Genomic DNA, 13,337 nt, shown 5'->3' with positions numbered 1-13,337 from the left:
AAGAAAAGACTGATTGCTGAACTCTTGGCCTCAGGTGGAATTTTCCCTATAAAAACCGCTTGTGCCAGGCTGGAGGTGTGTGGGCACAGAGGAAAACCTCTGCTGGGGCTGACTCCTTGTGGCACACCCAGGGCTGACCCCGGGCTCGGCTCTGTTCTTTCCTTGTGGCTGGCTAGATAGAATTTGATTGCAAAATAAATATTTTATATTTCATTTTAATTTGGCTGGACAAATTTTCATTTATAACAGTCTGAACACAATCCTGCGCCGTGTGCTCTGGGATGACCCTGCTTGGAAAGGAAGGTGGGGCTAGATGACCGTCTATGATCCCTTCCAGCCCGAACCATTCCGTGATCGCATGTGCTGTCCAAAGGCTCCCTGAGCCCCATGCGCCCTGCCTGGCGCTCAGCCGAGCCGCACCGAGCTCCTCGGGCCGCGGGGAGCCCGGGGCAGCCGCCGCGGAACCTTGGTGCGGCGGAACCTCCGTGCTGCGGCGCGGGGCCCGCCCGCGGGGCGGCTTGGGGCGGACCGCGCGGAGCCGGGGCGGGAGCTGAGGCGGGACCGGGAACCGGATCGGCACCGGGATCGGGATCGGGAATAGGGCCGGGAACAGGGCCGGGAACGGCACCTGGAGCGGCCCCCGCGCCCGGCCGGGCCGACATGTACGCGGGGCTGCAGGAGCTGGGAGTGGCCAACGGCGAGGACCTCAAGGAGACCCTGACGAACTGCACGGAGCCGCTGAAGGCCATCGAGCAGTTCCAGGTGCGCTGGGGCCGTGTGGGGCCGGGCCGTGCGGGACAGCGAGCACGGGACGGCCCCCAGCGCCCTCTGGGCTTTTCCTGGCTGTATTTGTAATCCCGAGTGCCGTTGTCATTCCCTCGGCGGGTTGTGTTGCAGACGGAGAACGGGGTGCTGCTGCCCTCGCTGCAGTATGCCCTGCCCTTCCTGGACCTTCACGGCACCCCCCGGCTCGAGTTCCACCAGTCCGTGTTCGATGAGCTGCGGGAGAAGCTGCTGGAGAGAGTCTCTGCCATCGCTTTGGAGGGGAAGGTCGAGGAGAGGTTTGTCAGCAGCCTCCTGGGAGTTCTGTGTGAAAATACAGTGGGTGGGTGACTTCTCTAAAGGAGAGTTGGGCTCTTCAGGGTCCGAGTTCCAGTGGCTTTGAGGTGGCCACTTCGTTCCTTTACTGCTGCGTGGTACCTAGTCTCATGTTTTCCCATGATTTCAGATACAAGAAGCTGGAAGATCTCCTAGAGAAGAGCTTTTCCCTGGTCAAGATGCCCTCGATACAGCCCGTGGTCATGTGTGTCATGAAGCACTTGCCCAAGGTGGGACCACTGCACTGGTTGGCCTGGTGTGATGTGGTATGTCACTGGTGTGACATCTCTGGTGTGACATCTCTGGTGTGACATCTCTGGTGTGACGTCTCTGCTGTGCCTCTGGCAGGGAGGCTCTGCTCCCTCTGCTCCTTCTGCAAGTGTGTTTTTCAGTGTCAAGAACTGACTGAGGATTCAACACATTCTTGTATCTGCTAATAGCTCAGTGGACTAATTCAAAAAGCCTTTCACATTTTCATTATCAGACGAGACTATTTCCCTATTTTCTTCAATCCATGCAGCTTCCTAAAAAGTCAAGTTTGCTGATAGGTGAATTTTTCCACAACTGTTTTGCAAATCTTTGACAAGTGGAAGGTAAGGCTTGAAAAGTGCAATTAAAAGTAGGCAGGAGGGAGAATCAGGTCTGTGAAACAAAAATCCTTACTAAAAGCATCATGTTGCACTCAATGTAATGGACTCAAAACACTGCTGGAACTTCAGTAAATTACTGAGCTTGGAAACATCACCTCAAATCTCAGCACTGGAGATTTAAAGTAGACCTTTTTTCTTCTTTGAAAGAATCAAGGGTGTGTGATTTGGGTGTTGAAGTCTCTTAGGGCTGGTCTACTGCTACACCAGGTGGGTGAATGCCCAGACTGCCTGAGGTGGGGATCACGGCATGGAGAGGATTGCCTCACCTTGAGTCCTGGGGCTGTTTGGGCACAAGATGAAAAAACATCTAAAGCTGTTGGAAAATGTTAAAAGGATGGTGCAGGGTGTGGAGGGGCCCGTGAGGAGCAGCTGAGGGCACTGGGATGGTTCAGCTGGGGCAGGCTGAGGGCAGAGCTCCCCGGGGCTGCAGCTCCTCCTGGGGCAGCTCCAGCTCTGCCCTGGGACAGGGACAGGAGCCAGGGCACGGCTGGAGCTGGGCCAGGGCAGCTCAGGCTGGAGAGCAGGAAAGGTTCTTCCCCCAGAGGTGCTGGCACTGCCCAGGCTGCCCAGGGAATGGGCACGGCCCCGAGGCTGCCAGAGCTCCAGGAGCCTTTGGCCAGCGCTGCCAGGGATGCCCAGGGTGGGATTTTGGGGGTCTGGGCAGGGACAGGGGCTGGGCTGGATAATCCTTGTGGGTCCCTCCCAGCTCAGGAGGTTCTCTGATTCCATGATTTAGATGGTTACATGGACAGGCAGGGAGGTGAGGTGCTGCTCACTCTGTACCTGCTCTGTGGATTGCAGGTCCCTGAGAAGAAGCTGAAGCTGGTGATGGCTGATAAGGACCTGTACAAGGCCTGTGCTGTGGAGGTGAAGAGGCAGATCTGGCAGGACAACCAGGCTCTCTTTGGGGATGAGGTGTCACCCTTGCTGAAGCAATACATCCTGGAGAAGGAGAACATTCTCTTCAGCAATGATATTTCCTTCTTGCAAAATTTCTTCAGTCCATCTCCCAAAACGAGACGTCAAGGAGAGGTAAGGACAAGGAAACCCTCACAATGTGCTGGTGAGGGGAATTACCAGCTTTCAGTCAACCATCACATAAATAACCTGAGCTGTTTTTTTCTGCCCATCTTCACTGCTGCAGTTGTTTAGCTGAACAAACTCTTTGCAGGAAGCACCAGGCCATTTTCTCCTGCACATTTTGATAAAAGCAGGAGGAATTATTTTAATTGTTGTGTAATAAATGATGAATGTTCTAAGTTGTTTATACACTTCAAAAAAAGAAAGGGCAGATTTTTTCTCTGGTGGTCAGTCTGGTTTTAATACACTTCAGCTGTTCTGAAGGCTGAACATCTCTTACCACATCAGTTTGATTATGCTGATATGTTAAATTCGCTTTCTTAGGACTTTTTTTAGTAGATGTATTTCAACTGAAGTTGCTTTTTTTAAAAAAAAACTATGTAGAAAGTTGTAGTTAATTGGCATCCGGAAAAGTTGAATTAAATTAAGGCAGTATAGTTTTAATTTCAGAGAGCACAGCACATCTGTTACATGAGGGTTTGTTTTAGGCTTGTTTTGCTTTCAGAATCATTTGGTGTAAATGCCCTTGTGCAATTTACTCCAGGTTTGCACTGCAGAGTTGTGCTTTAACCCCAGCTGGACATTCAGCACCACACCTCCACTTGGTCACTCTCCTTGAGGGGATGGGGGGAGAATCAGAAGGGTAGAAGAAAGAATCTGTGGGTTGGGACAAAACCAGGTTATGGCAGCTTTTGGTTTTTGAAGATCTGGTGAACATCTCTTGAACAAATGCTCTTGGAAATCTTGGGGTAAACAGTTCCTTTTCAGGACCTCATGTCCCTGCAGATGCTTCAGTCTCGGTAAATCAGATAACATAATTAATTGACATTTGTGTGTGTGTAGAATGAGAGCCTCTCTTGGTGCTGAGCCCACGTGTTCCCTCTGAGCTCAGGTGGTGCAGAAGCTGACGCAGATGATCGGGAAGAACGTGAAGCTCTACGACATGGTGCTGCAGTTCCTCAGGACCCTGTTCCTGCGCACCAGGAACGTCCATTACTGCACGCTGAGGGCAGAGCTCCTGATGTCACTGCATGACCTGGAGATCAGTGACATCTGCACTGTTGATCCCTGTCACAAGGTACCAATCACATGGGACAGACAGGGGTATTTATGGACAATTTTCTGCAAAAAGCCCAGAGAAGATGAATCCTTTCTGTAAAGAGATTTCAGACCTTAAACCTAAATGTCATCTTACACTCCTTGAACTTTTGGGTGAAAACTTCATCTTGGTTAACCAGCAGTTTGCTTTTATCTCATAACCCATGAATCGTTCAAGCTTAGGGTACTTTGGCAGTGTTAAAAGCAATGTCTAATCTGACATCTATTCTATGTAGATGCTGCAGAAATAATAAAAAACACCAGCTGGCCCCAGGTTCTTACTCCAGGCTCCCCTCCCAGTTTTGGATATGCTCCATCTGTCAGTAAACTGTGTGTAACAGTAAATACTTTGGATATTGAATTATAAGAAAACATGAAACTATTCAAATATTAGGAATTACAGATGTGGTAATGTCACAGCAGGATCTTGTTACTGGCCCCTTGTTCATGATAGCATCACTCTGACCTGGAACAAGGCCTTTTCTCTGAGGTAGTTGTTAAGTTTTACATGTATTCTGCTTAAAAAATAGTTCAGTAATACAGCTCTAAAGCAGGGACCCCTCCACTGTCAATATTCCTTTATTTAGAGTGTGGGAGTGCTATTCCAATTACCAAAATAAACCACATTTTTATTTCTAAGTGATGCTGCTTCTTTCTCAGTCCCCTACTTGTATAAATCCACAGGTGTGCAGGACGGTGGTGGATTTAATAACTGCTTCTTAATTGCCAGGGAATGCCTTCCCTGGAAGTGGAGAAAGCGACCCCAGGTTAACTTCCCTGGGCATTCCTAACCTCCTTTTGGGATGTTTGCCTTTCTGGCCTCTGTTAGTCACCAGTGTGGTACTGTGCCCAGGTGCATTAATGAAGCACCTCAATTGGAGATATTTTGAGGTCATTCTGAGCCTGTTTTCTCTGACAGCATGTGTTTTATTGCTGGTTTAATGAGTTCCTAAAGCTCCCTCCATCTGCTGACAGTTCACCTGGTGCCTTGACGCCTGCATTCGGGAGAAGTTCGTGGACAACAAGAGAGCTCGGGAATTGCAAGGATTCCTGGATGGGGTGAAGAAAGGACAAGAACAAGTGTTGGGGTAAGGCACTTGGGCTGCTAATTGGGAAACTGAAAATGGCTTCCTAGCATTCACAACACCTGACAGATGCTGTAGATGTTAATTCTTCCCTAAAGCCAGCCAAACATCCAGCAGCCCCTCTGTGCAGTCACATCCAAACATCCCTCAGTGTGCTGGGGCACAGCCAAGCACATCCTGGTGGTCTCCCCTGTGGCCTCATAACAAAATTCAGGAGCCTTTCTTAAAGAGTCAGAATAACTTATTACTAATGACTTGTCTGGCTTTAAACCCAGAGAAAATGGGCTGGTGATGTTTGTCAGTTAAAATGCTTCATTAGCTTCAAATGACAATCCTGCTGTGATCTGGTACACTTATTCTGGAAGGTTGTCTCACAGTATTTTATTTAGCTGGTACTTTTAAGATTTTGTCCATTGGTATTTTAAGCTACTCAAGAATTCATTTTTACTTGTTGTTTTTCAAAAACCTCTGGGACCTTTTGGTCAAAACCTGCCAGCTCGAAGAGCTGGGCCCACCAGAGCCTCACTATCTGTGGGCTGTCTCCCAGTGGACCTTCAGCTGGCTGTGGGAGATTTTGTGCTTGATCTCAGTGCAGAAGACTTTGAGCAATTGTTATTTGTGTTCTTTCACATCAAAACCACCATGAATGTTACTTCTTTACAAGGCAGGACAAAGTTTATGAGGTGCACACAGCTGGGTTTGGACCTGTACAATGGGGTTGTTGGTTATGTATGACAAGTGTTTGGTTTTTACTTCTTCTCAGGGACTTATCAATGATCCTGTGTGATCCCTTTGCCATTAACACCTTAGCCTTGAGCACCATAAGGCACCTGCAAGACCTGGTTGGGCAGGACACCTTACCCAGGGTAAGTATTGCAGCTTGTGTAGCTAACCTGAATTATTCTCTAGGCTGACTGACAGCCATCAGGGAAGGAATGGCACCATCCAAGTCTCATTAAGTTCCCAAATGTGGCAGTTGAAACAAGGGAAACATGATTCCTGTCCATTTGCAGCACCTGCTGCAGAGCTCTGCAGGAGCTCTTTGGACATGGTGGGCATTTTGGAACTCTGCAAACGTTGCATGGCTCATTCTGCCTGGCAGCTGTGCAAATACAGAATAATATGTAGAATCTGTGCCTCCCTGCTTTGTCCCTCCATCAATTTGTCTGACAGCAGCACCTTTCTCCTGCCATGGTGAATGCCATGGGTTTGCTTGCACAGTTCTGGTCTGGTGGCTGAGATAAAACACAGTTCCTGCAAGTGGAGTCTGCAGGAGGTGCTGAAAGGTTAAAGAAGGGCACCCTGACAGGTGCCTGAACAATGGGAGCCACTTGCTGTTTTATCCCTGAGTTGTTAAATGTTCTTGTTGCATGGAGCAACTTCCTTGTGACAGTTTAAGACTGAAAGTCATTTGGATTTCAGGACACAAACAATCTGTTCTTACACACCCTTTCTCCTCCTTTCTTCTGCTGAAATGACTTGGTTTGTCCTCTCACACATTATATTCTAGTGCACTAATTGGGCTGGACACATTTTAAAAAGATGTGCTCAGGTGGCTGCAGACTTCCTGGTGCATTATAAATTTACTACCCCCCACAAACCCTGAGGTGTGGCAGTTATTTGATGCCCATTTGAGGATCAGTTTTCAATTAACTTGAACTGAATGCCTTTAGCAGTCTTGGACAAAGCTGCTAATCCAGAACAGCTTTGAATATAAACCACTTCTTCCAAATAAATATCTCATGTGAAGATCAAAATAGCTGTTTTTCTTCTCCCCTTAAAATTGGAGGAAAGCCCGGATCTGCTGCTGCTCCTTAGGATGCTGTCTTTGGGACAGGGGGCCTGGGACATGATTGACAGCCAAGTCTTCAAGGAACCAAAAATGGTGAGCCCTTTTGATGTTAAGAATTCAACACAATTAATCAAATTTAGACTTGTTTGTTATTTTATTGCATTCCTGATTAAACATTTGTTCTCCAAATGTCTCAGCTTTCTTGGGGAAAAAACAGTGGTCACAGAGCAGCTGTTCTGGACATGCTGTGAGCTTCCATTACCCACCTTTTTATTTCTATGGATGCCTGGTCCTTACTGTTCTAAAATCAGCCTGTACCTCTGCTAAATGCTCCACTGGTTGCTCATTGCTCTCTCATTTTTCCTGGAGTCTTGCACACAACTGATGTGTTTGTAGAACACATCTTGCATGAGGAAAGCAGGATTTCCAGGACTGGTCTCAAACTCTGGTAGCAGTTCAGAAGCTTTTCATTGACAAGAAAAATGTTTTTTTCCTCCCAGCTCTCTGTTACAGCAGTTTAATGTAGTGCCACATTGAACTGTAATCTTTACATGCTTTGGAAATCCTTTCCCAGTGTTACAGGAATCCCTGGTGTAGTTCAGCTGAGGGTAGGAGGGCCAACCCTGGTGTTGCACAGTAGGGCTGTTCCTTAGGAGGAATTTGCTGTTTCTGTTCTGAACTATAAAGCAGTAAATGTTTTATAAACACCTAGGGGCACATTTGAAGTCTCCAAAATGCATCCACTCCTGGCTGCTAGGATGTTTAAATTCACCCAGGGAGGGTGTGCATAACATCGGGACTGTAGCAGTAAGAGTGACCAGTAATTCTGAAGGTAGTGCTGTGATTTGTGCTACCTCATGAACCTATAAGGGAAAATACTCAGTTTCTTTCCAAAGGGAGTCTCTGAATCAGCCTTTGAAACCTGATTTATTTGTGGTTATGTTACCACAAATAAGCCTGGGCCATGCTGGCAGTGAGTGATTGTTGGTATCAGCAGTTTGATGTCATCCTGAACACATGCCATGCCTGCAGCAGTGCTGGGAAGGGCCTCTCAGAAGAAATGCTACACAATTGTCCAAAAAAAGGGTTTGAGCAGCAGTGTTTCTGTAGTGACATGAAGTAGAGTTTTCCTAATTACCATGGAACGCATGGAAGTGAATTATTCAGGAATTTTGACTGGAACTGGCTGGTTTTCCTCAGTGTAGGATGAGGCTACTCACACTGCCTTGCAATTGTCACAGCACTTGAGGACGATCAGGTAGCAAGAAGTGACTGATGATGGCTTTGTTCTCTTCCCTCTCTCCAAGGAAGCCGAACTGATCACCAGGTTCCTGCCCCTGCTGATGTCCTTTGTGGTGGATGACCACACCTTCACTGTGGATCAGAAGCTGCCCTCGGAGGAGAAGGGACCAATCCCCTACCCCAGCACCATTCCCGAGGCTTTCACCAAGTAGGTGCCTGGCCATACCCCCTGCAGGGTCTGGCACCAAAGCAGCAAGGAGCCAGCCAGACCTGGCAGGGAAAACTGCCTGTGGTAAAGGCAAGGCTTCCTGGGATAAGATTCAGTGCTAATTAATCAAGTTTGAACTTTCCTTTTAACAAAACAGGTTTCCCTTGTGCCCCTCAAATAAAATCTATCTACACGAAGTAATATTTCTATAATGGGCAATTTTGTCATTGAATCTGAGAGTATTTGGTGTTTCTGTCAGGCAGTGAATGCTGAGTTTTGGGTGATATTTGGGTGCAGCTGGATGAGTGCCCCTGTTGAAGAGCACTATGTAAATCATAAATTTGGCATTTTTGACACCCACACTCTCTCTGTTGATAACCTGTCACTCCAGGGACATCAGAAAGATAATTAAAACCTCCGTGTGCTCTGCTGTGTTCAGATCTTCCACTGATTTCTAGCACCATTCTTGTCTGTGTGCCAGAATCTGGTATACTGGGTCCTGGTAGCTGTGCTCTCCTCTATCACAGTGTTAATCTTTGACTTTTGGGAGACTAAAACATTATTGGATTTTTATTGGGCTTATTATAAAGCCCATTTTGAACAGCACTTTTATCATGAATACATTATAAAGTTGACAGTTGAATCCAGCTGTTTGCTGAATGTTCAAATTCCAGTTTTTCTGGAGTATGGTAGTGAACATAAGGATGATCCATCTGCTCACTCACTGAATAGCTGCTCTTCAGTGGGTTTGATGTTAGCCACTGCTATACCTGCTTGATAACTACCCCAAAAGTACTTCAAACCTCTTAAAAATAAATTTAAAAAAGCTTTATTGATGAATAAACTTTGCTTGTGCCATAACAGGTTCATGCAGGAGAACAGAATAGCTTGTGAGATTGGGCTGTATTACATCCTTCACATCACCAAACAGAGGAACAAGAATGCTTTTCTGAGGCTGCTGCCAGCACTAGGTAAGTTTTTGTCTCATCTTCTGTTCTATGGCTGTTTGCCTCGTACTGGATACTCAGGAGGGCACTAAACCTGGAGTGACAGGGATGTCAGAGCCAGGGACATAATGGCTCTTCTGGTCACTTAGTTGTGAGTCCTTGCAGGAGTGTTTGGGTTCTGCAGTTTTCTGCTGATGTGAGAATTTAGGGACAGTGGCTGAGGTCAGTGGTTCCTTACATCAAGGCCTCCACTAACAATGAGATCAGTTGAGAACCATTTGCATGAATTTGAGGGGTAACAGAGCAGGTGCCCCAATTCTGCTGCTGCCCACACTGGTCGCAGGTGGCCAGAAGTTGCTGGGACTTGGCTTTGTGTGATGGGAAAACTGGTAACAAAATAGGAATGAACAGAGCCATATTTTTTTCACCAGTAGTATCTTGTTCACTGACTCCTCTGGGATGAGTTGCAGGAGAGCTCTGGAGCAATCTGCTCCTAATCTTTTGTGTCTGAAAGATCAAAGCCACCTGCCTGGGCTGCCTGTTACCAAAGGAAATGAGAAAAAAAATGAAAGGAAGTAGGCTTAGATGAGGTACTGGGAAGAAATTCTTCCCTGTGAGAGTGGGGAGGCCCTGGCACAGGGTGCCCAGAGAAGCTGTGGCTGTCCCTGGATCCCTGGCAGTGTCCAAGGCCAGGCTGGACAGGGCTGGGAGCAGCCTGGGACAGAGGAAGGTGTCCCTGCCCAGGGCAGGGAGTAGCAGTGGATGAGTTTTGAAGTCCTTTCCAACCCAAACCATTCTATGATGAAACCTCACTGCAGGGTTTTCAGCAGGAACAGGAGCTGTGTGGACAGGTTTTGGCACATCTTTCCTTCCCATGTTTTGCAGTTGAGACATTCAGTGACTTGGCCTTCAGTGACATTTTTCTGCACCTGCTCACTGGTAACCTCACCCTGCTCAGTGATGAGTTTGCACTCGAGGAGTTCTGCACCAGTCTTTTTGATGGCTTCTTCCTCACTGCCTGCTCCAGGTAAAGCAGATTTTTCTCACTGGAGAGAAGGAGTTTTCAGAATGCCTGACAGAGTTGAACTGCTTTGAACAATAGTTTAGGAGTTCACCAAATTCTTCACAAGCAGTGGAAATACAAGCCTGATGCCGTTTTCCTTTATAGAAAGGTCTATGTTTGGGAATGAAGTTTTTATCAGCAAAATGGTTATGTCTTGACTGTGAATTATTATCTAAACTGCTATTCATTATCCCTAAGATGGAGTTGCAAAGGAGAATATCCTTCAGGCTTTGCAGGAGCTCTGGCTATGTAGAGTTAACTTCAGCTCTTTGCAGTATCACCAGTGTGCAAAAATCTGTTGTTACCTCTGGTCAGTCACTCTGGCTTAGCTGGTGGCCTGCAGACACGTTCAGCCTCCAGAAAGCTTCCCTACAAGTGGCTGAAATTACTGCTGGAGCATAGCAGCATGTGCTGCTGCCTGCTCCACACACTCTATGCTTAAAATCTCCTTCTCCCTCCTCATGGTTGTGCAGGTAATCCACTCCTGTTGAACAATTTCTTTGAATCCTTGAAGGTCTAAGGCAGTGTATAGTGCTTACATTGAGTTAGCCCCTTCCAGAAGCTCAATTTCTCAGGGCTTTTGGCAACTTATAACAAAGTCTGTGGTGGGGTGAATTATTCTGGTGCTGTTGCTGTGGCTTTCTTGTTCTCAAGATTGTGTTTTTTTTTGTCTTGGTTACTGTGCTTTCAAATTGCTCTTGCAGGAAGGAGAATGTACACAGACATGTGCTCAGGCTGCTGCTGCATCTGCATCACAAAGTGGCCCCAGCCAAACTGGAGTCTCTCCAGAAAGCTTTGGAGCCCACCAAGCAGGTAGGAAGGGAAGCAAGGGAAAGGGAATACTGATTGCAACTGAAAGCAGCTGCTTTTCCAGATGTTGTTTAATGGAACACGAGCTCTGCTTTCCAAGTGTACCAAGCTGTGGCCTAATTACCTTGTGGCTTCCTCCTCCTCTGTTGGTTTGTGCTAAACACCCAGAGTGAAGGCACACTTGGTGTTCTGGCTAGAATGGAGTGTGACTGTCCTGTTTCCCTGTCCTGCAGAGTGGGGAAGCTGTGAAGGAGCTTTACAACCAGCTCAGCGAGAAACTGGAGCTCCACAAGCCCAGCCCAGCTGAAGTGACTGAGACTCCCTCCATGGAGCTGCCCCTGCCCACCGTGCCCACTCCAGCCTCACGCTGAGCTGTGGCTGCAGGGCAGGACTGAGGGGAGAGGAGCTGAGCCTGTGCTGCCTTCTGAGTGTCTCTGCCCACGTGGTGGAAACAGCAACAAAGCCACTGAAGCTCCTTCAGGAAATGCTGCAGTTCACCCGACTCACTGCCTCTGGCCGGGTAGAAAACTGTATGCAGTGCATTGCAAGGTTTACTTTTTTTAAAGATAGCTGAGTGTCTTCTTGTAGATCCACTTAAAATCTGACTGTACATTTAAAAAAAAAAGGAGAAAATGCATATTTTTAAGCTTAGCATCCTATGCTTTTAAGCTCTGCTCAGTGAGTGTGGAGCCCTGGTGTGGCTGAGCAGGTGGTGTAGGCTCTTGAGGCTGATCATGGCTCCCTTTGGCCTTGGTCTGCCCCTTGGGGTCTCTGGACAAGATGCTTAAGAGGAGGAAGAGTCAGAGGAGATGAGCTCCACTGCAACCAGTTCCTGTTTGAGGTTCCAGCTCTTGAGACACTTGGTAAGATGTGCTCCACTATCAGAGGTGTCCAGTGCTGTCACCAACCCAAGCAGCAGTCAGTAGCCTCTTCTCAGATTGGTTCAATTTCTGGCTCTCTTTGTGAAAGCCCGTCTCCCCTTTCCTCCCAGCTTTTTCTCCAAAGGAGTAGCTCAAAGTGAGTCCTGGAGCCACTTACAAAGAGCAAGACTGTGATGTTCCTCAGTGACAGTAAGGGTTGAGTGTAGGTGGAGGGACATTCAGTTTGTGAAAAAATAGAATTGTAGAAATTTCCTGGGTTGGAAGGGACCTCCCAGCCCCTGCCATGGCAGGGACACCTTCCACTGTCCCAGGTGGCTCCAAACCCTGCCCCAATTGGCCTTGGGCACTGCCAGGGATCCAGGGGCAGCCACAGCTGCTCTGGGCACCCTGTGCCAGGGCCTGCCCACCCTCCCAGGGAACAATTCCCAATTCCCAATATCCCATCCAACCCTGCTCTCTGGCAGTGGGAGCCATTCCCTGTGTCCTCTCACTCCAGGTCCTTGTAAAGAGTCTCTCCATCTTCCTTGAGGGCTCCCTTCAGGCACTGGAAAGTTGCATTTGGGTCACCCAAAACTCTTCTCCAGGCTGACAGGCCTGTTCTTCATGGCTCGCTTGTGTCACTGTTTCTGTTCCACTTCTGCTTTTGCTTCTGCCTCAGCTGGAGTGTGCAGGGTCCTGTTCAGTACCCAGCCACCCTCTGAGGAAAGAGCCTTGTCCTGATACCCAACCTAAACCTCCTTCCTTTTTTACCCCCATCAGCTCTTGTTTCCTGGGACTTGAGCACTCTGGGTGCCAAGTCATGCTCAGGAGACTCTTCTGTTTCCTGAAGCTGTGTCCAAAAAAACCCAAACAAATATGGTAGTTAACTAGAGGGGTGGAACTCCCTCCTCAGTGCTGCTCCCTCCCCTTCTGTGTGGTTTTCTTCCTCCTGAGCTCAGAAATGCTGTGTGAGGGCAGTGACACCCCTCCCTTCACCACCTTGGTGCTTTATTTCTCCTGTGTCATACCCTGTGAGGAACAGGAAAGGTGGGAGATGTTTATGTTTGACACAGGTGCACTGTCCTGTGTCCCACATTTCCTGTGTTCCTCTTGTCTCCCCTGCAGCTCCTGGGGTCAGGGTTGCCTTTGGGAGCCTCTCAGCAGTTCTGATACTGGATTTGTTGGAAACAGGACCTGGGTGTAACAATTGGGTCTTTCCTGCAGAGTTTTGGTTTCAAACTGTTTAAATTGTCCTGGTAACTTAGACAAAATAACATCCCACACTACTGCCAAACCTTGCCCATGAACCTGCTTGGGCCCATGCTCTGCTCAGACTTTGAGGTTGTTTTAGGATTGTTCTGGGGATTCTCTTGGTCACTTGAGGTTCCCCAAATCCCAAGGGGA

At 47.9% G+C, this 13,337-nt stretch overlaps 1 protein-coding gene across 1 annotated transcript; it reads left to right on the top strand.

The window, feature by feature from the left end:
* Nucleotides 1-522: 522 nt before the first annotated feature.
* Nucleotides 523-11,732, top strand: NELFB (negative elongation factor complex member B). The gene is made up of 13 exons (XM_021542278.2): nucleotides 523-762; nucleotides 898-1,061; nucleotides 1,229-1,328; nucleotides 2,550-2,780; nucleotides 3,721-3,906; nucleotides 4,902-5,014; nucleotides 5,775-5,877; nucleotides 6,801-6,896; nucleotides 8,111-8,253; nucleotides 9,118-9,224; nucleotides 10,086-10,227; nucleotides 10,968-11,076; nucleotides 11,307-11,732. Exons 1-13 carry the CDS (start codon nucleotides 661-663, stop codon nucleotides 11,442-11,444), a joined length of 1,734 nt encoding a protein of 577 aa, XP_021397953.1. The 5' UTR covers nucleotides 523-660; the 3' UTR covers nucleotides 11,445-11,732.
* The last annotated feature ends 1,605 nt before the right edge of the window (nucleotides 11,733-13,337 follow it).

Source organism: Lonchura striata, chromosome 22, assembly GCF_046129695.1.
Source record: "Lonchura striata isolate bLonStr1 chromosome 22, bLonStr1.mat, whole genome shotgun sequence".
In the NCBI taxonomy this organism is placed as follows: domain Eukaryota; kingdom Metazoa; phylum Chordata; class Aves; order Passeriformes; family Estrildidae; genus Lonchura; species Lonchura striata.
This window is presented reverse-complemented; position numbering and strand designations above follow the sequence as displayed.

Bases quoted from the DNA above. Each gene is read 5' to 3' on its own strand.
- NELFB (XM_021542278.2), top strand. From the start codon at position 661: ATGTACGCGGGGCTGCAGGAGCTGGGAGTGGCCAACGGCGAGGACCTC. The intron at 2,781-3,720 runs GTAAGGACAAGG...CTCTGAGCTCAG, and splicing joins AAACGAGACGTCAAGGAGAG to GTGGTGCAGAAGCTGACGCA. The intron at 8,254-9,117 runs GTAGGTGCCTGG...GTGCCATAACAG, and splicing joins ATTCCCGAGGCTTTCACCAA to GTTCATGCAGGAGAACAGAA.